Source organism: Pelobates fuscus, chromosome 4 (genome assembly GCF_036172605.1).
Source record: "Pelobates fuscus isolate aPelFus1 chromosome 4, aPelFus1.pri, whole genome shotgun sequence".
Classification (NCBI taxonomy): Eukaryota; Metazoa; Chordata; class Amphibia; order Anura; family Pelobatidae; genus Pelobates; species Pelobates fuscus.
Window position 1 is genome coordinate 352,939,121 of NC_086320.1, and position 27,558 is coordinate 352,966,678.

The 27,558-nt window shown below is 38.1% G+C and overlaps 1 protein-coding gene across 1 annotated transcript in view; it reads right to left on the minus strand.

Moving 5' to 3' along the window:
- Positions 1 to 26,965, minus strand: part of MKX (mohawk homeobox) — a 112,949-nt gene extending 85,984 nt beyond the window's left edge. Inside the window, exons 1-3 of the mRNA XM_063452593.1 lie at positions 26,790 to 26,965; positions 18,253 to 18,508; positions 5,810 to 5,972 (exon numbers count right to left, since the gene is read on the minus strand). Of these exons, the coding sequence (XP_063308663.1) occupies positions 5,810 to 5,972; positions 18,253 to 18,467 (378 nt within the window). The 5' untranslated portion in view covers positions 18,468 to 18,508; positions 26,790 to 26,965. The remainder of the gene's footprint in view (positions 1 to 5,809; positions 5,973 to 18,252; positions 18,509 to 26,789) is intronic.
- Between the last annotated feature and the right edge of the window lie 593 nt (positions 26,966 to 27,558).

The window sequence follows — 27,558 nt, forward strand, 5'->3', positions numbered from 1 at the left end:
CTAGTTCGGTAGTTTAAAAAACAAAAAAACTACCAAACATAGTAATGGTCTTACCCTGGAACTTGTCCCCCTCATCCAGACGAACGATTCCACCGAACAGTGCTCTTCTAAGTTGTGTAGAACCAAATGCAGGCGATGATGGAAGTCCAGCGTTGTTCAGGAGTTTGTGTGTCTGATTTTAGTTACAGGAACTCGGTGGTTAAACACCACTGCCTGCGTTCATGCGAACAAGATGTCCGCCACCACTGCGGCTAGAATCGTTACTAAGTGTTAATAGGGTTCAACAAGCTCCAGGGTGGTCTCTGGTTCGTGCGGCTGTTCGGTTCCCGAACTACATAATCCCAGTTGCGCGAACAGAGCCTTTTTATTTGTCAGTGTATCTGTGTGCTTCTATGTATATATGTGTGAGAGTGTATCTGTGTGTTTTTTTTTGTTCATCTGTGTATCTGTGTGTGTATCTAACTGTCAATGTGTGCCCCTGTGTATCTGCATCTGTGTCATTGCGTGTCTGTATCTGCATGTGTATCTGTGTGTGTCTTTGTAATAGTGTGTGTCTTTGTATTAGTGTGTGTCTGTGCATCTGCATGTCTGTGCCTATGTATCTGTATGTGTGTCAGTGTGTCTATCTGCACCTGTGACTGTATGTATCTGGGTGTCTGTACATCTGGATGTGTTTTACAGTGTATGTATATATGTGTGTATGTGTATACAGTGTATGTATATATGTGTTTCTCTGAAAATGCAGTGTTTACATTAAAATGCCTGAAGGGATAGGCTATAGACACTAGAACAGAACAACTACATTAAAGGAACACTATAGGGTTAGGAACACAAACATGTATTCCTGACCCTATAGTGGAAAACACACACCATTTAGGTGTCTTGCCCCTCCGCCCCCTTGGTGACATCATCTGCATTGCCCCTCCAGTGGCCATCTTGGAGGTGTCCCTGGAGGCAATGTAAACACTGCCTTTTCTTTGAAAAGGCAGTGTTTGCATAAAAATGCCTGCATATAATGATTTTGCATTAAGCTGTAGTTGTTCTGATGACTATAGTGTCCCTTAATTTGATCAATAAATAAGAAGCTATTTGGCAGTATATTAAACACATGCTTATGGCCATACTTGCCAGGTGTCTTAATTTGGCAGAACAATTTAGATATTCAGCCCCTGTCCTGCTCCTGAGAACATCAATGAAAACCCCCTTAAAGTGACTCTGTCACCTTCTAGGGTCTTTGCATATTTTGTAAAGACCCCAAATTGTGACTGCTCAGCATGTATTCTAGTGGCCATTGGGGACAAAGGAAGGTACTTTTTACTTACCCTATTCTGTCCCTCGTGGACATCGCCTTCTCCTTCCTTGAGGTCCTCTCCAGTTCCTGATAGATGAAGTGTTGTACTCTGCATGCATGTGTGAGAGGACAATACTGCTGTCTATGGAGCATCCCGCAGTGCTTATCTGCCAGGAGCCAAAGAGGACCTCAAGGAAGGAGATGACGGCATCCACGGGGGACAGGCTCAAGTAACTAAAACCTACCTCCACCTGCACCACATGGTCTTTGCAAATGAGCCTTTTACATATGGTGGCCCTAGTTAGCTGTCTACAGAGGTGCTTGTCATTAATGGCATGGCCCTTTGATCCCCATGCAGGTCTCCAGAGAGGAGTATATGCGTTGCGTTTGCATGTCTGTGTGTCTCTCCCTGGGTCTGTACATATCTGTATGTGAGTGTCTGTCCATGTGAATGTCTGTTTCTCTGTGCCTTATTGTGGCTTTATATATGCATGTGTATCTCTGTACACTAGTGTCAAAGGTGGTGTTTGGGTTGTATCACAATTTGCTTTAGGCTCAAGTCCCATGTAATTTTAAAACATAACAAAACCCTTGGCCGTGTCTATAAAGCATTGCTTATAACACAGATGTGTTATGTGTTTTGATACACGTTCATTGCAGAATTTTAAAAAAAAAAACTGGTTATTCAGAGTATATTGTATTCCTTACTATTCAGAATTTGATGCATATATTTTAATCTATTATCTTTACATTGTTTTTTATATTATCACAGTGAATGATAGCACTAACAGGGCGTCATAATACTGCACCAATGACATTAATGTCAAAGGGAGGAACACTAAGTACTTTAACTGTACAGTGTGTGTGTGATAAACCTACTATTATTTATTAACTATTTCATCTAAATTCTATTAAGAGGACACGGTAGTCACCAGAACAACTACAGCTTAATGTAGTTGTTCTAGTGTATATAGCCTGTCCCTGCAGGCTTTTTTACTGTAAACACTGCCTTTTCAGAGAAAAAGCAGAGCTTACATTGCTGTCTAGGGACACCTCCAGTGGCCACTCCTCAGATGCTCTGCATGGAGATGCATTAAAGGACCACTATAGGCACCCAGACCACTTCAGCTCAATGAAGTGGTCTGGGTGCCAGGTCCATCTAGTGTTAATCCTGCAGCTGTAAAAATAGCAGTTTGTTTTCCTGGCACTAAAGGTGGTCCTTTAAGTCAATGCATCTCTATTAGGAGATGCTGATTGGTGCAGCGAGGCATTTTGTAGCGTGTGCGCATTACCCTCCCAATGCTTTTCTTACTGGAAAGCAATGAATTGGCTGAGATCATCAGTTTTGATGATCTCAGCCAATGTGGCAGAACAGGAGTAGGGCCAGCAACAGGAATAAGAAGTTCACAAAAAACTTAGAGTCAGAGACAGTGTGTATGTATATGTGTGTTATAGTCCATTGGTCAGAATGTTTAAGGTGAGTTTGCAAGAAAAGTGAGTGCATTTTCCTTTCTACAACGAATTACATGACATATTTGTTAGAAAACAGATATACAAAATCATGACAACTTATGACATTCCTTATTTATAAATCTATAGGACAGGGGTAGGCACCCTTAGACACTCCACATGTTGTGGACTACATCCCTGCTAATGCTTTGCCAGGATTATGGCTGTGCGAGCATTATGGGAGATGTAGTCCACAACATCTGGAGTGCTGAAGGTTGCCTACTTCTGCTATAGGACATTGCATATAATCAAATTAGCTGCCAAACAACAGTGCTATTTGCTATTATAATCAGTGTACTTAGTGGCTAGACGCTAGACAATATGTCAGACTTTACCAATTGCAATAATTCTACAAAAAAATGTATACGTTGTGAACTTTGCTTCCACGTTCATACAAGATAAAACAAATGATTAGCAATAAATATTCTGACAGTGAAAACATTAATGAAGGTCCAGCCAGATTCCAGATCCCTGAAACCACTCTGGAGACAAGGCAGTCGGTGCTCTTAAAGGGACACTATAGTCACCTGAACAACTTTAGCTTAATGAAGCAGTTTTGGTGTATAGAACATGCCCCTGCAGCCTCACTGCTCAATCCTCTGCCATTTAGGAGTTAAATCCCTTTGTTTATGAACCCTAGTCACACCTCCCTGCATGTGACTTGCACAGCCTTCCATAAACTCTTCCTGTAAAGAGAGCCCTATTTATTGCAAGTTCTGTTTAATCAAAGGACCACTATAGGCACCCAGACCACTTCAGCTTAATGAAGTGGTCTGGGTGCCAGGTCCAGCTAGGATTAACCCTTTTTTTTATAAACATAGCAGTTTCAGAGAAACTGCTATGTTTATAAATGGGTTAATCCAGCCTCTAGTGGCTGTCTCATTGACAGCCGCTAGAAGGCTTCCGCGCTTCTCACTGTGAAAATCACAGTGAGAAGACGCCAGCATCCATAGGAAAGCATTAATAATGCTTTCCTATGAGACTGGCTGAATGTGCGCGAGGCTCTTGCCGCGCATGCGCATTCAGCCGAAGAGGAGGAGAGGAGGAGGAGAGGAGGCGGAGAGGAGGAGAGCTCCCCGCCCGGCGCTGGAATAAGAGGTAAGTTTAACCGCTTCCTCTGCATCCAGCCAGGCGGGAGGGGGACCCTGAGGGTGGGGGCACCCTCAGGGCACTATAGTGCCAGGAAAACGAGTATGTTTTCCTGGCACTATAGTGGTCCTTTAAGATTTTCTTATCTTATCCCCTGCTATATTAATAGCTTGCTAGACCTGGCAAGAGCCTCCTGTATGTGATTAAAGTTCTATTTAGAGATTGAGATACAATTATTTAACCCCTAAAGGACCAAACTTCTGGAATAAAAAGGAATCATGGCATGTCACACGTGTCATGTGTCCTTAAGGGGTTAAGGTAAATTACATCTGTTTGAAAGTGAAACCAGTTTTTTTTTTCATGCAGGCTCTGTCAATCATAGCCAGGGGAGGTGTGGCTAGGGCTGCATAAACAGAAACAAAGTGATCTAACTCCTAAATGACAGTGAATTGAGCAGTGAAATTGCAGGGGAATGATCTATACACTAAAACTGCTTTATTTAGCTAAAGTAATTTAGGTGACTATAGTGTTCCTTTAAGGCCTTGCTCTGTCTATACATGTCCCATTCTGCATACTCTGTGCACAAGACCCAGTATCAAATTAGCTGACGCTACAATATCAACTTTTACCAGAAAGAGAAAATTAAAAGCCAAGCCTTTAATAAATAGAGTCTGACAGCATCTTGAGAGTATAATAAAATCATATACCGGTATGTGTTAAATTAAAAAATATATATAATTCCAAGCAAGCAGGGTTTAGAAAACAATGTTTTCCTGTTCTAGCAAAGCTTTTATAGAGCAGTTTTCAGAAGCAATGCACTTCATTAGGTCACTAAGAAAGATTACGCCAAGAATACAATGATGCAAATAAGAGACTCTGCCAAGCGAGGGATTAGATGATATCTACAGCCAGCCCTTTATTTTTCAGTGTCCTATTGAGTACTTTTTAATACCTGTGATAGATCAATATTTTAATAACCCAACCACATATGGTAATGTTTTTGGAAAAGGCTATTCTGATGGGTTCAGCCTGTTGTATGAAGAACAAAATCCTTTACAAATAATCCAATATATTAATATAAGTAATAATAAAAAGAAAACAGACGTTAACTCAGCATACTTTGACAAACTATCATCCCATGGTTAGGTCTATCATGTCTCAATTACTGCTGTGCAGCTGATCTATACATTTGTGGAAATATTCGGGATAACTTCAAGATGCACATCACTGTGAATTCATAATGTGCAATTATCCACACACTCTCAGTTCAAAGATATGCCGTCTCTATCCAAGAACATCAAATGGCCAATAGAATTGTTATCTTGCAGGACCAATTCGTTGTTACATTAATGCAGTGGAACAAGAGGCAATGGACGGTGAATGACAGACATTTGAGGCATCCAACAAAATAAACTGGCATGCCATTCATTTACAGCTGCTCTTATAATGAGATTTGCAAGGACTAAAATCCAGCAAAGTTTCCAGATTTTGGAAAATGCACCTGGATCCTTTTAGAAGTAACACCCAGGAGACCTGAAGGTGTTCCTTCCATTAAAAAATATATATCTTCCTTCACAAGCACAGCGTTCATTTATACTCAAACACATTACGAGTCGTAAGATTTTTAAGGTAAGAATCAAACGTTACAAACATTTACATTACAAACTGATCATTCCTTCCTAATCAAATAGTCTTTTTACAGGTCCATCACAGCAGGAGATAATTTGAAGACAATACATATAGGAGGTAATAATTTAGACCCAGAGCCTATTTTCTAGAAGTAAAAAAACAAACAAAAATAAACATAAATAACAAGAATGATTAGTAGTAGTTAGGAAATGTTGCCCTTCATCTGATTACTGATCTGATATCTGATCATGTGAGTAAATCAGAAAAACCACATATTTTATATATATATACCTGTACCAAGGTCATCTGAGACCCGAGAGCCAGAAGAATTTTCTCTGTCTTGGTTGGATATGGATTGTCCCGATGTTTGTATAGCCACTGTTTCAGGGGACGGGCCATGTCCTGCAAAGCTTGCCGCTTATGCCTTACTTTACCGCTGCTTCCTCTTGAACTCCTAGTAAGAGAACATACGATATGGTAATGTGGTAATGCAACATATAATGCTAAATACTGACAAATGTGAAACAACGCTCGTCTTCTGTTATCTCACAACTTCATTTCAAAGACAACAAAGAATTGTCTGGTAGGTTATAGCATTATCAATTCCAACAGAAATCAACACTTTTATAATGGGGGAGGCGGGAGTCCAGTTTCAACAGACATGCTGTAATTACACAGCTAAACAGTCGTTCTGTTATATCAGAGTTAATACATTGAGAATTCAAAGTAGCCAAACCCAAAGCATAGCTGACTTAGAGAATTTTTCCAATTCAGTTATTTTGGTCTTAAATTTGAAATTGGAATTCACTTTGAATTCTCATTTTTGTGAAGGCCCATGAGAAAACTTGGTTCTTTATTGTCCTATCTCCTGTGTGGGACAGACCTAATCCATTTGTATATTTTGCTGTGGAAAACAGCCAGGAAAAGAAAATGATGGTAAGTATGAATACATTTTCCTTATTATGAAACACGATACACATTTTTAGCATGCTTTGCAATTTCCTCTGATCAAGCAAGAATAGTAGCAATTATTCCCTACGCCGAAACTGACTTCCAGTAAAGCCAACTCGAAAATAACAGGAGGTAGATACGTTTCTCCCCGATACGATTAAAGGAACACTATAGTCACCTAAATTACTTTAGCTAAATAAAGCAGTTTTAGTGTATAGATCATTCCCTTGCAATTTCACTGCTCAGTTCACTGTCATTTAGGAGTTAAATCACTTTGTTTCTGTTTATGCAGCCCTAGCCACACCTCCCCTGGCTATGATTGACAGAGCCTGCATGAAAAAAAAAAACAGATGTAATTTACCTTAAATAATTGTATCTCAATCTCTAAATTGAACTTTAATCACATACAGGAGGCTCTTGCAGGGTCTAGCAAGCTATTAACATAGCAGGGGATAAGAAAATCTTAATTAAACAGAACTTGCAATAAAGAAAGCCTAAATAGGGCTCTCTTTACAGGAAGTGTTTATGGAAGGCTGTGCAAGTCACATGCAGGGAGGTGTGACTAGGGTTCATAAACAAAGGGATTTAACTCCTAAATGGCAGAGGATTGAGCAGTGAGGCTACAGGGGCATGTTCTATACACCAAAACTGCTTCATTAAGCTAAAGTTGTTCAGGTGACTATAGTGTCCCTTTAACTATAAAGCATTCTCTGTTTCAAAAGCATTAAACACCAATAGAATCTCATGTCTCTCCAAACATGCAAAGATTTAAGGAGGATACTTTTATCTCTTTGGTGATCATATTTATTTATTTAATTTTAAATTCTTTATCTAAGAGATGGTACAAACAGATTTATAAACTTTCAGACCAAAAACACCATGTTGTAGCCACCTGTTTTCCAACAGAACAGAATATAAAAAGAAAGCTGCATCCCATCAAAACATAGGTAAGGTACATTGTAACAGGTGTGTTTTCAAGGACATTCCATAGCAAATGGAGCATATACCTATAGGCGTATCTTCCCCTAAAGCTCAAACTTAAAAAGAATATTTAACTAGAATAAAAACGAAAAAACAAAACCAAAAACAAGAATAAAAATAAGGTTCCCACTGTGAGACTGGTAACACTCTTTCTTTGCAACCCCACAGGCTATGGACCGTCCAGGTCTTCCCATGGAGCGCATACCTTCTCAAATGCCTGCATTGCATAATGGATTTTAGCTGTGAGCAAATCCATAAGATAATTCTCTTTGAATTTTGCCTTTACTTCTGTCATATGTCATATACCCTGCAGCCAAAGTTCTATGCAAAATTAAGCTATTGAAAAGTTTCTGGGAGTGTGCAGGTAGCCCCTCCGCTGGTCTAAACAAGAGGAACACCCACGGGTAAAAGTCAAATTGCCAGTTAAAAACTCTGGTCAGTAGTGCCCGCACTCTCTCCCAAAAGGGGACTATTCGACTACACTCCCACCATATATGAGTATGTGTACCCCTCTATCCACACTGTTGCCAACACAGATGGAGATTTAAATTTTAATCTCAGCTTCACCCTGTATTATATAAAATCCCCACAATGCAACCATTACTATAAAAGACACGGATCTCCCACAATCCCTTGAATTAATCCAAGATGGCACAATCAGACATTATTTAATAGAGAGTGGATGTTTGCCCTTGAAAAGGGCACCTACAAAACGTCAATATTGGCAGTACTGGCAGATACTCGTTAGTTTTTTTTTTGTTTTTTTTTATGTTTAGTGTGAAACATATATTTTTTTCTAGATTACAGAATTTTTAGTGTAACCATGGTAGAATGCCCCAGCCCATTAGGAATTTATTTTACAATCCTCTTTTCTTAGGAAGGTGTGCCCCATTTAAAAAAAAAAAGAAAAAAGTAATAAAAATAAAAAATAGACAGAAAACATTCTTGTGTAAAGTCTAAACAGCACTGCACACTATTAAATCTGTTATCTGTCCATTTCTGCATTTGTAATTGATGAACAATGGTATTTTCACTCTCCCAGATGTTTTACAAATTATGATTTCAACAGTCTGACTGACCCAATTTAATACATTAAGGTTTTGGCTGAAGTCTGATAATTTATGTAGATATGACAGGCTGTCACACACCTCATTTCGTTATAATTGGGTCCAGTTAAAACAGTGATTATGAAAAAAAAAAAGAAAAAAAAAAAGGTTTGCACAGAAAACCACACAATTTCGAAAAGGGGTAAAGAAAAGCTGCCTGGATTTTTCACTGCCATTTTCAACCCAACAGTATCAATCAAGGCAAACTGACACTTCATCACAATCATACATTTGGAATTCATTTGATTAGGCGCACTGGCAGGGCAAGAGTTAATTGGGTGCTGAATAAGGTAATCACGTGTGTGTGTGTGTGTGTGTGTGTGTGTGTGTGTGTGTGTGTGTAGCCCTTGTATACACTAAATTTAACTTTAGTGGAATTAATAGATTGGAATTGAGAAGCACAGTATTATGTGCTGCATACAAACCACTAAACAGCTGGTTATATCAGAGCAAAGGACAGCAGGATAATAAAAATGAGTAAAAACGCATGGGGCAAAATACATTAAAGGGGCACTCTAGGCACCATAACCACTGCACCACACTGTTGTGTCTCATTTAAATTCTATGTGCTGCCATATTATTGATTTTATGTGCTTCTCCAATACTTAAAGAGACTGTTCTTCAGTGAGCTATGACTATTTTTTTTTTTTTTTTTTTTTTTTAATTCTTTATTTTAGTAGTGCAGTTGATCACAGTATTTCAACGAGCGCCACAACAGCGTATTTCAAGTTTCATACAAGTGAAACAGTGGCATGAAGATTTGCACAATTGTTATATTTAACATGCTTAACTAAACAGTTGATTTGACCGATTAGGATTGAGTGAATGAAAATAAAGTGAATGAAAATAAAATATAGAAGCTGGATGCTTAACATTGCTAGGTCGCCTATGCTACATATGCACCATTGTATGTTTTATCATGAGTATACTAGTGGATCACAGGTTAGGTAAGTAGATGTGTTGAGTGCAATAATTAGCAAGGTTAACCTGTCAAGATATAAACCGGTATTACATTAGGTTCTATTCTAACCTGTATGCTAGGTAATAAACATTATATATATATATATATATATATATATAGACTATCAGGCTTAAACATAGATTAGATGTGGTGCATATATATGCGGAGTGAGAAATCTACTGGGTTCAGGGATTCAGTGTTGTCTAATACCGCAACACTTTTACATTTATGAGCCATAGGGTAAATAGAGTGATAAGTAAGGGCAAACAGTGGGTTATATATCATGCTGGGCAGACGTCTTGTATATGCAAAACACTACTATTTCCAAGATTTTTCTAGTGTCCCTGTGGTTATAATGCCTGGGTAGTAGCAGTGACACTGTTATAGTTTGAATCTAAGGCTTTGCATTGCTATGTTGAAGTACATGCTACAAGTAGGTTCACCAGGTCCCAGCAGACTCTCAAGCTCCATGCCAGTCCAGGCGAAAATGATGGTAAGGGTCCTCAGCCTACTCTGCATGTCGGGATAGCGCGGTGGTCTTGCTCCAGGGACACAAGGTTGGAAAGTCGCTTCTGCCCCTGCCGTCCGATGCCGCTTGAGCCCGTCTGAGTGCCTCTGGGTACTGCCGCGGTGTAAGTGCGAGTGGGGGCGTCCCTCTTGCCCCAGGCTGTTATGTTGGCCGGCATTTCTGTGCCACAACCTCGGTTGCTACAATAGTCCGGGTTTCGTCCTCGTGTGGAGGTTCCAGGGGGTCTGATGGTCTGCCGCCGCTTGTGGCGCTTGCCCCTCCGTTTGTGTGGGTAATGCCTCTGGGTTTGGACCCTCGTGGCCATCAGCCCGGGAGGGCCCTTTAGTGTGACAGTGACTGAGTATGTAGGTGCTGTGCCCGGGGGTAGCCCCTTTGATTTGCGTTGCTCGCGGTCACGCACTCCTTTTACTGGGAGCTCTTGGCATACTGTCTGCTCCATCTGAGTCCGCTTCCGCAGATTTTCCCAGAAACTCAGGAATATTTGATCCAAGCGATGCAGGGAGTCAGCGGTAGTGCAAGAATGGTGCTCTTGGCTTGGTCTCAGGCTCTGTGTTTCAAGTAAGTAGGTAGCCGCCATATTGTGTTCGCCACGAGGTAGAAGCTTTCCGGGGTTGTTTCTCAGCGTACAGGACTGGGGTTCAGCTGAGTGCTCCAGACGCTTGCTGTGGACCGGGATGACCCCCACCGGTCCGGGGGGGGGGGGGGTAGGATGCGATCTTGCTTTAGAGTCCTTTTTGGGGCTGTGAACAGGAGGAGCGGCCGTCCCCTCCCGCCTCGAGCTCCCGTAGGCCTCAGTGGCTTGATCGTGTCACCCGGTTGTTGATCCGCTGATGTGTAGCATCAGGCTGGTCGCCCGGGTGTTCCCCTACTTGTTAATGTCTAACCAGGAGACAGACGTGCCTAGTTTTTGGGGTTTTCACCAAAACAAATCGATTTGGGTCAGGAGCTGGGACTCGGCACGTCCGCTCAGGCTGGCTGCTTGGCTCCGCCCCCAAGCTATGACTATTTTAAAACATTTTCCGGCAGCCATCATTCTCGGCAGCTGGTGGGGAAAAATACTTTTTCTTGCATAATGTTTATTAGATGTATCTCATTGTGAATTAACTAAAAAAAATCTGCATACAAAAAGGCAGAGACGTAAAATGACGCTGTCACTTAGAACATGAGAAATATTCGTATACACATACAACCAGTATATGTATTTATAAACACAGTTGCGCAATTATACCTACATCGTTACACACAATAACATCATACATACACTTACACACTCACCTTTACACATGCATGGACATATGAATATGGTCGAAACACTTGTAAAATCTATCGGTTCAAAGCATAAAGCATAAGCTAAAACTGATCAAGATTTATATTAACCACCTACTTGAAAGCAAGAATAAAATGACAATAAATGTATTCTCTCCAAAACAATGTAAACATTCTTAATTATTTAATATTATTATATGTGATTACTAATGTATATTAAAATTTATTTTAAATATATATATATATATATATAAATATATATATATATTCCTTAAAGTAAGTGAATAATTCTAAACAGCCTTGCACAGTAGAAGATTTTAGATGAATAAATGATAAAAGTCTTGTCACTAACGTGAGATACATGGCATTGCTGAGCATCTCTCAGAAGCACACAGACAAGGGAAGAAGAGCATTTTTTTTGAATGAGGAAAGTAAAGCACAACATGAGTTTTGTGTGGTTGTTTTTCAGTAGGCGTAGAGGGCCCGTAACATAATGTCTGATGGTCCACTGGATGTAGCCATCACTAACTAATCATAGCCTCATCTATGAAAGACCCAAATTCCGCCCATCAGATTAAAGCAGCATGGTTATTGATTTTTCTTATACCTTTCCTCTACTTATATCCCTTGTATCTTAATGGATTATATTTCCCAACTGTTTTTATTTATATTTATTGTGTTTCCTGCCCTGCACTGGGTCTTTTGACTGATGGATTGTGGGTCTGAAACTGAAACACCTTGTGGAGGCTCCGCTTAAAGAACATGTTCTACATCAGAAAAAGTACCCCATGCCTTTTCTTATCTATATAAAAAAAAAAAATACTAAGGCACATCTAAAAAAAATGAAACAAAAGGACAAAAAAAACTAAGGATTAAAAAACATAAACCTCAATCCTCGATACCAACCCGCCGATGACATCGACGAAGCTTCAAGAGACTTATAATGTACCTTATATGATGTGCCTTATGTTTCTATTGACTCCTGCATATGTTCAGGTGGCGTTATTTGTATCGATGTGTATTGTACATGTGGTGTTCAACCGTATCAAAAATAAAGAATTTAAAAAAAAAAAAAAACATAAACCTGCAGAATGGCAATGACACTTGTGAATCAGCAGGTATGTGGTACATTTAAATATTTATTATTGTACTGATCAAATGACTTTACATGTATGTATTCTCTACTCCTAACCCTTAAGGGGTAAAAGCAAAGCGATAAAAAAAAAAAAAAAAAAAAAATCTCACTGGTACATGCCCAGCTGACCATAAGTCTATTCCTACTTCTAAGAGAATCCTGGCTTCTGGTCTCTTAATACAGAGTACAATAATCTCATTTAGGTCTGTGTCTTATTACTGGCAGATTAAGCCACTAGTTTCAGACCAGCCCTCAAAGACCATCAACCATGCCAGGATTTAGGGATTTCCTAATTATGATCAAGGAGGGGTAGCAATATAAACTGGACTCTTAGTGGTTAGTGAGGCTTGGTTGGATAAACACAGGTTTTAGCTAAAGATAGGCCACAAGGTGAGAGCTGTTCGATTGGCCAGTTAGAGTTCCAGGATAGTAGGATAATAAGGTAACAATATTAAGGAATGCATAAATGTAGTTTATATATATATATATTTTTTTTTTTTTGTAGACATAACGACAATGACCGCAGCATTATCAATGTTATTATTCTAGTGACTATAGGTAATGGGAACTAAGCATGTAAACGGCACTAATATAATAGCAGTCACATACAGAGCATTATAATAGAGATTAATATACTCAGGGCTTATAATTTAAAGTTGTGTGCTACTAGCCAGGCCTTGAAATTTGCTTGCCATCGCAAGCCATAGTGTACTCACCAGGGCTAAATTTTTACTCGCCAATAACTATGTGGCGTGTATATATTTTCGAGCCTTGTATAATGTAGAATATATATATAGGTGAATATCTTCCATGCAATATCAATATGCATGAATATCTGGTGTAGAACACAGATCACTAAATATCTAACCACAGGGCTGAATGTATTTATGCAGAATATTGAGTATATAGAGGTGAATATCAGATACAGAATATCAATAAGTGGATATAATATGTTGCGATTAATATGTTAAATAGAATATATAGATATTGCTGATGATTATGTATGGTATATAAATAAATATTATAAATATCTAAAATATGATAAAGAATGTAAAAAAAAATATCTAAAATATGGATAAATTAATCTTTTGGTGGCACACAGATACTGTCATGTCTACAATATATTATTTTAGCTTATTTATCATAGTTCAAAAATGTCTAGAAACCACAAACTATGTACATTTTTCATGTGTTTCTTGTAGACCTATATAAATAGACTAATTATTCATAATATTCTTAGAAGGAGAAGTTAACAAAATGAAGAGATAACAATATGAAAACAAAATTAACTTTCTTTAAAAAATATTTTATTTTGGCATTACTAGGTGATATTTTTACTTAGCAAACACTGTGCTACAACCTATCAAATAAACAAAGACAACATATAATTTATAGCACAATAAACAAAGACGACATGTGGTTTATAGCACACTGAGTTATAACAGTAAACCCATTTTGTAACAGACTTCAGCTCAAAAACAGGAGTTACCAAACTACATAAGATAGGTTTCCTGAACAACTTATAGTTTTTACATCTCCTATTTCTCCAAGTAAATTTGATTATTACTATCACAAATCTTTAGGCAGTTTGTAATCGATGCATCATATTTTATTACAGCACTTCTAGTACAAAGTGTTAATGTTCTACCACACAAGAGCAATGTTAAAGATTATATATGGCAATCACGTAAAGTTTAGCATATTATCGCAGGTTTCCTTGATAAACAATAACCCTTAGAAGAAGAAGTAAAAATCTAAAGTATATAAAAAAAAACAAAAAAATCAGAGAAAATCATAATGACCATTTCAGAAAACTAGACCAAGATTCTTACAAAAATATACCTGGCAAAAATATCAGATTCTGAAACAGAAAAGGGCATTTTTTTAAAAAATGTTTGTTTTATCCATCGATCAATGTTCATAAAAATGATGATTGGAATGTAATCCTAAATCCCTGGTAGGCACATACTGAGTGTGTGTTTGACAGATAAAGAAATGTGCATTCAGACTACTGCCACACGCACTAATCATTCGAATACTAAGGGGACTCCAGTAGGTGTCACTGTAGATCAGCACGAGATCCAGGAATGCTTTGAAGGCCAATTTCATCTGAATGTTAGGAATCTCACACTACAAAAGCAGGGAGATCCCTACGATGTCAGCTGCTATTGATATTTTATTGGAAGAAAACACGCATTTTATTACTAATCGTTTTATTATGAGGATTTGAATCTGCAGAACTGTGATTTGATATTATATGTGTTATATCTATTATCTATTTATATATATATATCTTACAATTCTTGCAGAATGACCGGCTGAGCATGATAATGACCATAGACAGCTATGACTTATTAATCTTCCCAACCAACATTCCTGATTGTTCCATTGGCCATGATAAGCTGCCTTAAAAACAGCCTTTTATGCCAATGCAAAGGTTATATCCATTGACCAACAGTGAACTATGCAATATTGTTCATCTGAGATTCAGAATGGTATATATATATATACACACACCATTCTGAATAATATAATATATATATAGCTCATTAATATATTGGAAAATTCTTTTAAAATAGTTTTCAAAATATTTAATCATATGAAAAGATAATCCAAAAATATTACATCGAGGTTGAAAAGTTGCATGCTTCTAGCAGTTTAAAAACATTTGCCTTATTGGTGATAATTGTACATTAGAAGATCAATGGCACCCAAAATGATGTGACTTAAAGGCATGCTCAAGCAACATAACCACTACAGTTAATTGTAACCATTTGATCGAAAATTGAAGATTCTCCATCAACCAAATTAATTCTCAGCCAGCATGGTTCCAGTAATCTTTATTACTATTCTGACTAAAGACTCTAGTACTAAGCAGGAACATCAGTCCCCCCCCCCCCCCCCCCCCTCCCCGCACCATAAATACTATCATGTTCCTTTCAACTTTTCTTCGAATGGCTGGTTTTATGTGGTCACCTTTCAAAGGTGGAGGTAACATTATGAAGAATGCAAACAAGGGGTCAAGAAATTGAATAGAAGACTATGACAGCACTATTAGACGGCACAATATAGCCTGGGTTATTTTGGTAAGCCAATCAGCACATATGCTAAGCGTAAGGTCCGATGGTCTGTTATTCAGGAGCTATGAGCACAAATTATATTCTGAAATATCTGTTTTGTCCCTTTTTTTTCCCCAATAGAAAGCATATCGACATGAAAAATTATTCTTGTGTTTATTGAATTCATGTCTTTAAATGCCATAAAAAGGCACAAATCAGCAAATCTAGCATATTTATTCTAGAAAGTGCAAGATCATATATCTGGAGCTGTCCATAGCAAATCAACTGACGTTTTGTTTCCATTATATTTTATGTGTGTATTTGTGTCAACAGATTCTTAGGAAATGGGCAGAATATTACATCTGAGCTACAAAAGGGAGCAATGCCATTTATCAATGTCTCACAAACTATACAATTGGCCAAGAAAATGGCTGGAAGAGAATTGCAAATAAAGAGAGTTGGCCATTTAGTGAGACAGAATATTTCTTTTTTTTGTGATTAATCTATCATTATTTTTTTTAGGTTTGCTACTGTGAGCTCTTTATAAATCATAACAAATAGGAACTTTCCAAAGGACCTGGAAGAGTGTTCCGGAAAATCAGAGAGTGGCAGGTTTCAAGGTATTTCCAAAAAATATTAAATAACAAACATAAACAGGTTATGGTAAGTAAAACAAATAAATAAAAAGAAAAACGAACTCTTAAAAAAAAAAAACACAAAAAAAAACCCACCAGTCTTGAAAAAGCAGTATTTATAAAAAAAAATCAAAATAAAAAAGTAAATGAGTAGTAAATTAACTACATTTAGTTATGGAATTGTAATCAACCTTAGCCTCATGGCCAAAATTAAAACGTTTGATACACAGGGAACAGTTGAGGGTACATTTAACTGGGGGCCCCAGAGTAAGAAAATGTAGACGACATTATGACAGCGAGTATTGTCTTCACAATAAAAAGGACTGTATTCACCAAATAAGATTATTGGAACATACTCCTGTAATGTCATTGGTGATCACCACAATTACCTGCCATGACCTTATAGTCCTATCCAGACCGAGGCCGCACAAGTACTAGTGGAACAGTCAATGATTAGACCATACAACTGAGTCAATGCAAAGATTGTTCAATGTTTATTAGACAAGACAAAGGTTTTGAGGAATTCTACTAAGGGGCAGTCTATGAGTGTCTCATTAATTACCAATCAAATCGTAACAATTATTAATTAACAGCATGTAAAACTCATGCAAACATCATGGCATACAACCAGTCATTGATATAAAACTTATCTGGAGAACATTACTGGGTTGGATCTTCTTAGAATAAAAGGGTATAGAGGTAGGGTTTCGTAGAGTAGGAGAGAACAAAGGTGGACATGTGCCCAGACTATGGATGTGACGTTGTGGCATGGTAATGTGCAAAACTACTCATGTAATGTACTTGAAAAGATTTACACACAAGGCCTTGAAAAATACCCTTAGAGTTTATTGGAACAACGTGTCCAACAGGACAAAGGTAAAATTTTGCCACTCAAATAGACATAAAACGATTCAACTTATAAATATATCCACAAATAATTAGCCAATAATTCATGCCCATGTGAATACATACGTAACTAGTTAATCAGGTACATACACAGAGATGCAGAAATCTGTCAGTCACAGTACACAGAGGAAGTGATAAAACATCACAAACTACCAGCAGTGTGACGTAGGACAACATATGTCAGAGCAAAGGTGTGCCATAAGCTGTCTCTGTTATCATGGCCTGCAGAGACAGCCCACTCCCTTGTAGACCACAGAGTCCATAAAGGGAAACAAATTATGCTTTATAGCAGCTCTGTGATAATCACAAAACAATATTTGATGACAGTGTTGAACTGTAAGATTAAAGAAGGTGAACTGGAAGTATATTGGACTTGCAGACTTCTACCAGTTACACTACATCGTTTTTTTAAGTTGAAATTAATTTTGAATTCACGACAATTGAGTGTAATAGTGCTTAATACCTCTCATACCATAACTACTTTTCTTCTCATAGCTCAAGATTGTGGTGCAGGTACAGGAACAAAAGCATTAGACTCCATCTAGATAAACAGACTGGATATTTTAATATGCAGCCAAATTCAGGTCACTAGGTGAACTGTGAGATTACCCTTAAATGTGTACTGTTAAAGATTACTTAACTTGTTAATATTTGAAGTTGACCGAGTAGTTGTATTGATGGTTACTAGAAAGTATATAGGTATTTTTGCTACCATTTATTTTTATTATTATTTTTTATGTAATACAGATTTTGGGACACACATGTGTTTCTTAAAACAATTATGTATCTAGCTTTTCCTATACAAAAAAATAATAGTCCATTATTTGTTTTATTTAATTAAAGGAACGCTCCAAAAAAAAAAAACATAGCCATCTACGTTATTTGCATAGAATATGGGGTTTACCGTACCCCATCATTCTACTCGTTTATTTCTGTTATATGTTCCTGACTTCATAGCAGAAAGCTATGCCCCAACAATTGTATAAAGTCTTGTCCAGCCTGTATGTATTCATACAAATTCTAAGTGACTAGTACAGGTTCTCTCATAACTTTCTACCACACAGCATGTACAACAGCAATGTGCACAAGTGGACGCAAGTAGACTCATTCATGAAAAATCCGACCCAGCTAATGAAAACTATGTAACCAGCAATCCTGGCAACAAACGGAAAAAAATAATATTTCCTAAAAGACAATGTTCTTACCCTGGACGCCGATGTCTGAGGCTGGCATTGTCTTTTATTGAGACACTATCTTGTAGAACTGTATCAGGATTGGGACTCTCCATCACTGTTACATAGGGTCGGATCCCTCGATTCCGGTCATTGGTGTCTTCTTCAAAGAGGACTTGTCCACTGAGCTTATTGAACATGATAGTGTTCATCGCAGAAATACTCGTAACTTCTCTCTTTTCGTTCATCAAGAAAATATGCAGATATGGTGTCACACGTGAACTGGTTCCTATTGTTAAGAACAATTGTGAAAGGTTATGCTCATTAAATAAATCTAAAGAAAAAAATATACAAATATAGTATACAAATCTCTAATGTAGAAGTCTAGATGTGAGGTACTCTACCAGCTGCTCTCCAGCATTTATCTACCACTCTCATGTCTCTCAGTCAAGACATTGGTCAATGGTTTTTAGTTCCAGCCAAGGCGGATGTTGGTTGTGTCTAAACCAGGGGTGACCTAAACACAGCCCCAAGATGTTGTATAAACTACAACTACAATGATGCTTTGCCAGTGTTAATGTTGTTAAAGCATCATAGGAGTTAGAGGTCTAGACTGTTAAGTATTACTTTAATTTGTGCATGCCTTAACAAGAGAATCCCACTAAACTCAAATTGTAGAACAAGCCATATATTTCTTTAAACCGGGTAGAAAATTTACCCAAAACAAAATTTTGGCTAAAAAAAAAATTAAAATTTAAAAAAAAAAAAAAAAACTCTATAAATATAAACATAGAACATTATAAAACAAAAATACAACATTGTGGCAAAAAGAGCTGATTTGGGATAATTTTCCAGCTCAACTATAGTCACTGCTTTAATAATTTATCATACGTTTTGCAATTTGGTTTTCAACTTATTATAATTCAGGGCTTGATTCATTAAACATTTGCACTGCAGCCCAAAACGAAATATAGAATAAGCTGCCTACAACCGATCCGGCATTTTCAAAAGGATAGAATTTTATTCTTCAACTGACATGTTTTTCACTGCATCACTTCATTTAACGCTTTAACAGAGTATAACGCAGAGTATAGCATAAAGTTCTTTATTCAGAGCCATCTGTGTGAAATTAGATCTATAGGTTAATACCATTTCTTAATGTGTTTATGGGTTTACAGATGTCAAGTGCAGGGGTTGTCAAGTGTATTGAGTTAAAATAGAATATAATGAACCTGTTTTACAGATATCAAATATGCTGCTACTGACATACAGCATAATATATATATATATATATGAAAAAAAAACTTTATAGTTAAAGGGAGAAAAGAGATGTGGGGCGCAAGAGCTTCATATCCTAGAGAAATCTGGGCATATAATTAAAAATGAGCGCCACAATAAGCACTCAAAAGCATAGGACCTGGAGGTCCGAAACGCGTTAGGAAGTTCAGCTTGACTTTTTCCCCCTGTTTTGTCTTTTTTCTTTTTGTGCCTAATACATTTTGGCTTGATTTTTGAGGGTATGGTGTTGTCAAGTGCAACGGTTTTATAGTATAATGTATCACAGTCAAACAATAGGTAAAATGTGTCCATAATACTTTGAGTCAATGGATTCAAATAAATATTGAAGCGGTATTATGGATTTAAAAAAAAGGATTGCGTCAAAATTTATGATGTAGTTAAACATGTTCCCTTTATATCACAGGCTATCTTCACAACGAAGAGGGGACACAGCATTCTGCCAAGTACAGAAAACATTCACGAAAAACGAAAAAAAAAAATATTGGTATAAAATATGCTGCAATTTGTTCTGTGCAATTTAATAGGGTTATTTCCCTTATTTAACATTAAATGTTAGGATCCCAGCCAGACACGGCGATTGTGGTGTTTAACATCTTAGTCAAATATCTGCAGAAATTAAGCTATGCCCAAATTTAAAAATAAAACTTTTTATACATTTAATTCATCCCTGTAGTGTCAGTTCACATTTTTTTGGAAAGAAAATCACAAACAGGGATTTAAAACATAAAGCTTTATTGTGCGTCCTTCAGTAGAATATTACACTAACAACCCAGAACTTTATTTAAAAACAAATGTACAACTGTTTCGTACAGTCGAAATATCATTAAGAGTCTGGTTCCGAGAAATGCGAAACCTAATAAGCAGTAAATCTTTCTTATTAAAATAATAAAAAAAAAAAAAGATTTATATTGCAATTAGCGTTACAAAAAATGCTATGAACTCTTAAAATATGGCATATTTTTCAAACAGGAACAGTTGTACACCATGTCTATTAGTATACTGCTACTAACCCATATCACAGTTTTAAGTCTTGCTAACATGTAAAATTACAAATATACAGAACAAGAAATGATGTATGAATAAGAAATATGATAAATAATGAATTGCACAAGATACTTAGCGCTAAATCTGATTGAAAACTGAAAAATACAAGTTGGAATATTACGGAATAATATTAGAGTGCAAGGCTCTGTAACAGTGTAGCAGATTTAAACCTGTAATGACATTTCCAGCTAATGTAATATTCCCATTATTACAATATAAATGACACTACACACAACGTGCCTAGAGGACATACAAATGCTGTCTAAAATAAACCAAACGTATAAGACACCTCTTCCTCAAAGTTTCGGCACAGTAGTTGAAGTCTATCATGAGCAGTGGGGAAAAAAATGACATGATAGAAACTGTGGGGTATCTATACTAAACGGTGCATTTTTGAGTGGAAAAGCAAATTGCAAAATTTAAGTAACAACAGCCCACATATAAGTTGGAAGGTTTTTGTCTACATTTTCTAGTCAGATTTTCCATTCACCTAAAATTTTTGCTTAGTGAATATATACCACAGTCTGAAAATATTTAAAAAAGCAGGTTTATAATTTTTCAAAATGGAGGACTACTGTATACATTCAAGTAATTATTATCATACTAAATAGTACCAACATACCCAACATTACAGGAGGGATGTATAACAGCAAGTAATTGACAAACAAAATAACGTTGACAGATTAAAAAGAGGGTCACAACTTACTGCTTGCAAAATGATTAATATCAATAGCATAAGCCAAATCTAACTGATGTGTAATTAACGTACAGGTATAGCGATATTATTACGCAGGAAGATACTGTGCCATTTTACAGTACAGACAATAAGACATGTTTAATATTAGCATTATGAATCAGGCGAGCTGTAAATCATTTGGATGTCAATTACAAGGTATGGTTTGCATTTTGGTTGATTTGGGAAACCAGGATAAATGAAAGTTCTAAAACATGTTCTACAGTCAGCATGTATTGACGGAGTGAAAAAAGAGTTCTCGTTTTCTTTCAAAAATCAAAACCCTGTGTTCCTTCAGCTGTAAACATACGTGGGTTTATTCATGAAATTGCAGTGATTTTAAAAAAAAAAAAGTGAATTTTAAAATTCCAGCAAAAAGTGCTGGTAGTGAGGAAATCCCATAACAGCGTCAGCCATAGCTTGGATATTTCACTGTAATTTATGCAATTTGGTTTCGCTTCATAACATTACGCTGTTTAGTAGATAAACCACACCATGCTTGATATAGTTAGTTTGCTGGCACGGACAGTGAGAATACATCACTGTGCTCGCAGCATGTAAAGACATCAGAAAAAGCAAAATAGGACAAGTAAGCAGTAATGCAGCAAGCAGGCTACACTCTATGCAAGCAACATACAAACTTCTTCATTACGATTTCTCTAGGTTTCAATAATGTTCTAGACCTTTGCTATTCCCACTGTGTATAGTAAGCATGTATAGAGAGTTTGGTAGAGTCTCAATTTTTTAGAATTCATGAAGAACCCTGATAATATATTAAAGTACATAATATAAATATATTCTTGCTGGGATCTCTTTCCAAACACATATGTCCTTTGTAAAATAAATATCACAATCTAACTTTCATTACCTGTAATTTACAACTGAATGCTTCAGAATAGAAAGCGACAAACCATCAATGTTCCATCCAAACTCAAATTCAGGTTTGATTTTTAAAATATCTTATCAGATATGAAATCTGTTAGTTTATGAAAGTGGAGACCAATACGTTATAAACAAATAAATAAATAAGTACTCACTTGGCCCCAGTGACCCCCAGCTCTCACAGGGGGTGATAGTTTCCCTGTGTTGGTGCTGGTCCTTTGACATTGGACTTAGACCTTCATTACAGTCCTGTTACACTGGCCAATCAGGTGATTCTCCTGAACGCACTCCAGCTTACAGTGATTGTTTGAGATTTTAGGAGTCTCTTCTGATTGGTTGGCACATGACAATAGTTAAATTACGTACAATACTGGGTGAACTTTTTCAACACAGAGGGACAGCAGGCGACCACATGAGATAAGTGTGCAATATTTTGGACAGCAGAAGGATAGCATGGAGACAGCTTGGTACAATGCTGAACAGTAGAATCATTTTTTTTTTATTTTTTTTTAAAAGGCTGTATTAACGCTCGATTCACATTCTGTGTTCTGTTGTTTCTAAGAGTTTTTACAAGTAATTCCCTCACTAGACAAAACTACATTTAGGAAGATGTGCAGTTGTACATTGTCCACACTAATTGAATATAATGGGATATTAAAAACCAGGTATGTGGGAACATGGAGCAAAACTAACATGGGTAAAATAAATATTTAATCAATAAATAAAATGTTAACCCATGGGGCTCCACAATCATCACACATACAATGTGTCACCTTTCCATTGCATGTATAGCTATATATGTATAGAGAGAGAATTATGTTAGCTGAATAAAGATGCAGATAGAAAGTACTAATTAACTCTTTCCCATCCTTGCAGATTGGAATGTTCATTCAGTATCTTTTTTGTGGATGATGCTAAGAATGTCCGTATGTACAAAAATTACACATACAAATACACCTGATATGTCACTGTGCTAGTCAGAACAGCAGCCGTATTAAGTTATTTTATTTGAGGGATACATGGTATTATTCTTTGTTAGCCATACAGGATGGTAAATGAACTATGTATAAATAAATATGCAGCATGTTCTCATAGCAGCAATGATTTTCACAAAGTTAAGGAAGTCTAGAAGCTAGCACTCTAACTCGGCAGGTGCAGTACTGTAAAGGACTGATTCATACCTAGATCTCACTTAAGTCCTGTGGAAATGCCATTAACGAGTTAAAACAATGAGCCATGTCCTGAATTCCAGCCAGTGTCTGATTATTGGGGGTCTGCAGCCTGAATTTAAGTTACTGGATGATGGCTACTAACTGTATATCCCAGGAACCTATCTCTAAGTCACAATGACACTCTCATTCTATGTGTAGGTTGTTCACTATGTCCCTGTCTGTAGGTCATTACGTTAAGTCTGTAAGTCACTGTGTCACTGTTTGTAGAACATATGCTTCTGTCTGTAGGTCACAGTCTGTAAGTTATTGGGTCCTGTCTGTAGGTCACAGTCTGTAAGTTATTGGGTCCTGTCTGTAGGTCACAGTCTGTAAGTTATTGGGTCCTGTCTGTAGGTCACAGTCTGTAAGTTATTGGGTCCTGTCTGTAGGTCACAGTCTGTAAGTTATTGGGTCCTGTCTGTAGGTCACAGTCTGTAAGTTATTGGGTCCTGTCTGTAGGTCACAGTCTGTAAGTTATTGGGTACTATCTGTAGGTCACAGTCTGTATGTTAGTAGGTGATGTCTTTAAGTCACAGTTTGTAAGTTATTGGGTCCTGTCTGTAGGTCACACTCTGTACGTTATTAGGTCCTGTCTGTAGGTCACACTCTGTACGTTATTGGGTCCTGTCTGTAGGTCACACTCTGTACGTTATTGGGTCCTGTCTGTAGGTCACACTCTGTACGTTATTGGGTCCTGTCTGTAGGTCACAGTCTATAAGTTATTGGGTCCTGTCTGTAGGTCACAGTCTATATGTTATTGGGTCCTGTCTGTAGATCACAGTTTGCACGTTATTGGGTCATGTCTGTAGGTCAGAGACTAAGTTATTGGGTCCTGTCTGTAGGTCACACTCTGTACGTTATTGGGTCCTGTCTGTAGGTCACACTCTGTACGTTATTGGGTCCTGTCTGTAGGTCAGAGTCTGTATGTTATTGGGTCCTGTCTGTAGGTCAGAGTCTGTAAGTTATTGGGTCCTGTCTGTAGGTCAGAGTCTGTAAGTTATTGAGTCCTGTCTGTAGGTCACAGTCTATACGTTATTGGGTCCTGTCTGTAGGTCACAGTTTGTACGTTATTGGGTCCTATCTATAAGTCACAGTTTGCACATTATTGTGTTCAGTCTGTAGGTCACACTCTGTATGTTAGTAGGTGCTGTCTGTAGGTCACAGTCTGTGCGTTATTGGGTCCTGCCTGTGGGTCACACTCTGCACGTTATTGGGTCCTGTTTGTAGGTCACACTCTGTATGTTAGTAGGTGCTGTCTGTAAGTCACAGTCTGTACGTTATTGGGTCCTGTTTGTGGGTCACACTCTGTATGTTAGTAGGTTCTGTTTGTAGGTCACAGTCTGTGCGTTATTGGGTCCTGTTTACAGGTCACTGGTTCACAGTCTGTAAGTTACAAAGCTCTGTCTTGATTTAGTTGCTCATGTACTCCCCACTGCTTTTAGAAGGAGCATGGTTAAGCCATAACTTTTTTTCACTCCAGATGAGACAAGGAGCCTGCGATGTCTTTGATCACTCCACCGCCTGGGAAGAGCATAACACTATTTTCAGTAAAACAAGCATTGACGGATTACAGTGACCCTCCTTCATCAACTACCATCAACAACCTGCTACAACGTCAGCCCCGGATCTCACTGTGGTTTACTATGTTTAGATAGAAGGGGAGCTACACTAAAGGGTGTTCACTATAAATATTTGCTGGGATGTAATTCAGACTTGATTTGTCTGCTCCACATAATATATGACCCAGCTGTCTGCATTCCCTGGACTCTAGCACCCTATATTACAATAACAGCCACTGTAAAGCACCAAGTACACCAGCTGCTCTAACAGAAATACAAATACACATACAGTGACATGGAGTACTTGTACATCTTTTACACCACTGCTAATAAATTACCTGTTTGTAGTTCCTACTCTAACACTATGGGGAATCACACATACGACATACAACAGGACACAGTGGGATCTGTCTAGTGAATAACAATTTTCCCATAGGCTTCAATCTAAAAACTGCAATACAGGAATAAACATTTTCTCTGGTAAGAGAATCCAGACCACTAAATATATATACAAGCACACAGTCAAAAATAATCGTTGCACAGCATCTACGACTCTCTCGTAGGACCTTGAGAAATGTCCACCTCGGGCATTGTAAATCTGAGAAATAATTTCTCCAAAATGTTCCTAGAATCCTTAACTTGACACTTAACACGAGACAGCATCCTGCACTTTTGAAGATAGATCAAATATATATATATATATATACACACAAACACACACACACACATGTTGATTGCTGTGTGTTACAATTTTCTGTGTGCTCAAATAGTTAACTCAAATCCCCATCCAGATTTAAATATGTATAAAAAAGCACACACAGAACTAAATTCCTTTGCTTAGATTTATTGCAGCTTGGGATGTCATTTAAATGGAACTCACAAGTAGGCTAAACATGTGAAGTTCTGATGTTAAAACATTCAGGTGTCTGTGTGTGTTGTTCAGATGTCATGCAAGTACTGAGATTCTTCATTTTCAATATCTTTTAATAGTGCTGGACTAAACCTGTGCCCCAGTGACTTGCACACTCTGCAGCAGTAAGATCCCAGCTTCCCCAGAAGCTGATCTGTATTCAGGCGTTTTATATACACAGACAATTCATTGAGAATTCTCCATCCATGATATAAAACATGTTTGTATATATCCTGTTACAGATTCCACTTCATTCTGTCAATCACAGTCTAGTCTACTCCAGACCTACATGCACTACATTTCTTATTAACAATTCTATGACTATAATGCTATTTTATAAGAGGACCATATGTAAAGGGCAAGTCTAGGTCAGACATTTTTTGTCTATATTATTATTATTATGCGGTTGTAGGAATAAAGACCAGGTCTACAGCAAAGTTCTAAACGTGACGCAGTCACCATGGAAACCAATAGAACGTTGCTCCAGCAATGGAACGTTGTCACAGATAACTACACACTTTGGAGTTAAATCCCTACATCCCTATGTAATTATATATTCAGGGACCGAGACAGTCCTACTCCCATCATGCTAATGCAGCCAGTTACTATGCCAGACATTCTCTATAAATATGACGTACTACAGTGAATTAACAAATTATACAAGGCTGGGAAAAATAATCCAAAAATAAAAATTACAGTCAAATAAAAAAATAAATGCAAGTCATTATAAAGCAAGTTAACTCTACATCAATGTAAGAGATGATCTTTGCTGTTTACGTACTTGATGGAGATTTTAGGATGAAAAAAAAAAACTCCAATGGTTCTAAAAGGGCGATTGAACTGCAGTATTCGTTAAATCACGATCAAAGATATCGCTAATTAGTAAATAGCCTGTTATAAGTAAAATAATAAAGAAACATTAGAGAGCAGACCTGCTGTGTGTAGTCTGATCGGGACTCCTCTCCCAGTGTGATACAGATTCAGTAAGCAGATAGTGGCTGGGAGATTGCAGCCAGTCCTGGTGCTGTCCAGCCAGGTTTAGCCCAGTCCAGTCCCGGATGAGGAGTTAATCCAGGTCCCGGTTGTTCCCAGTCCCCAGCCCCCTGTACATGCTCCCCGCACTGCCTGCTCCCGCTTTGAGCGCTCGGTCTCCGCTCTGTTATATGGAGCCGCCCGGGCTGGGGCCCCGCAATCTGCATAGTACATACGGCCCATGTTCCCAGCGGAGCGGCGCGGCCGGCGAACATGGCGGGAGTGCGGAATGCAGGCTGCGGGGCGGCCGGGGGGGCTGGGGGGAGGGCTCTGGAATGGGAGCTCAGTCAGGTACAGCATTCCCCGGGCTGAGCGGGCAGGGCTGGACCCCGGGCACCGAGCAGGGACCCTGCATGGTGGGACCCACAAACCGGGCACTAGGGAGATGTTTTACTAACTAAGAAATAATAATGCGGTCTCTGTATATAATCATCCACTGACTGGGGGGCTGAGTGCTCTCTGTACCTAGGAGCTGTAAGTGGGCTCTGAGTGCTCTCTGTACCTAGGAGCTGTGAGTGGGCTCTGAGTGCTCTCTGTACCTAGGAGCTGTGAGTGGGGCTCTGAGTGCAGTCTGACTGGGAGGGGGGCTGTGAGTGGGCTCTGAGTGCATTCTGACTGGAAGGGGGGCAGTGAGTGGGCTCTGAGTGCATTCTGACTGGGAGGGGGGCA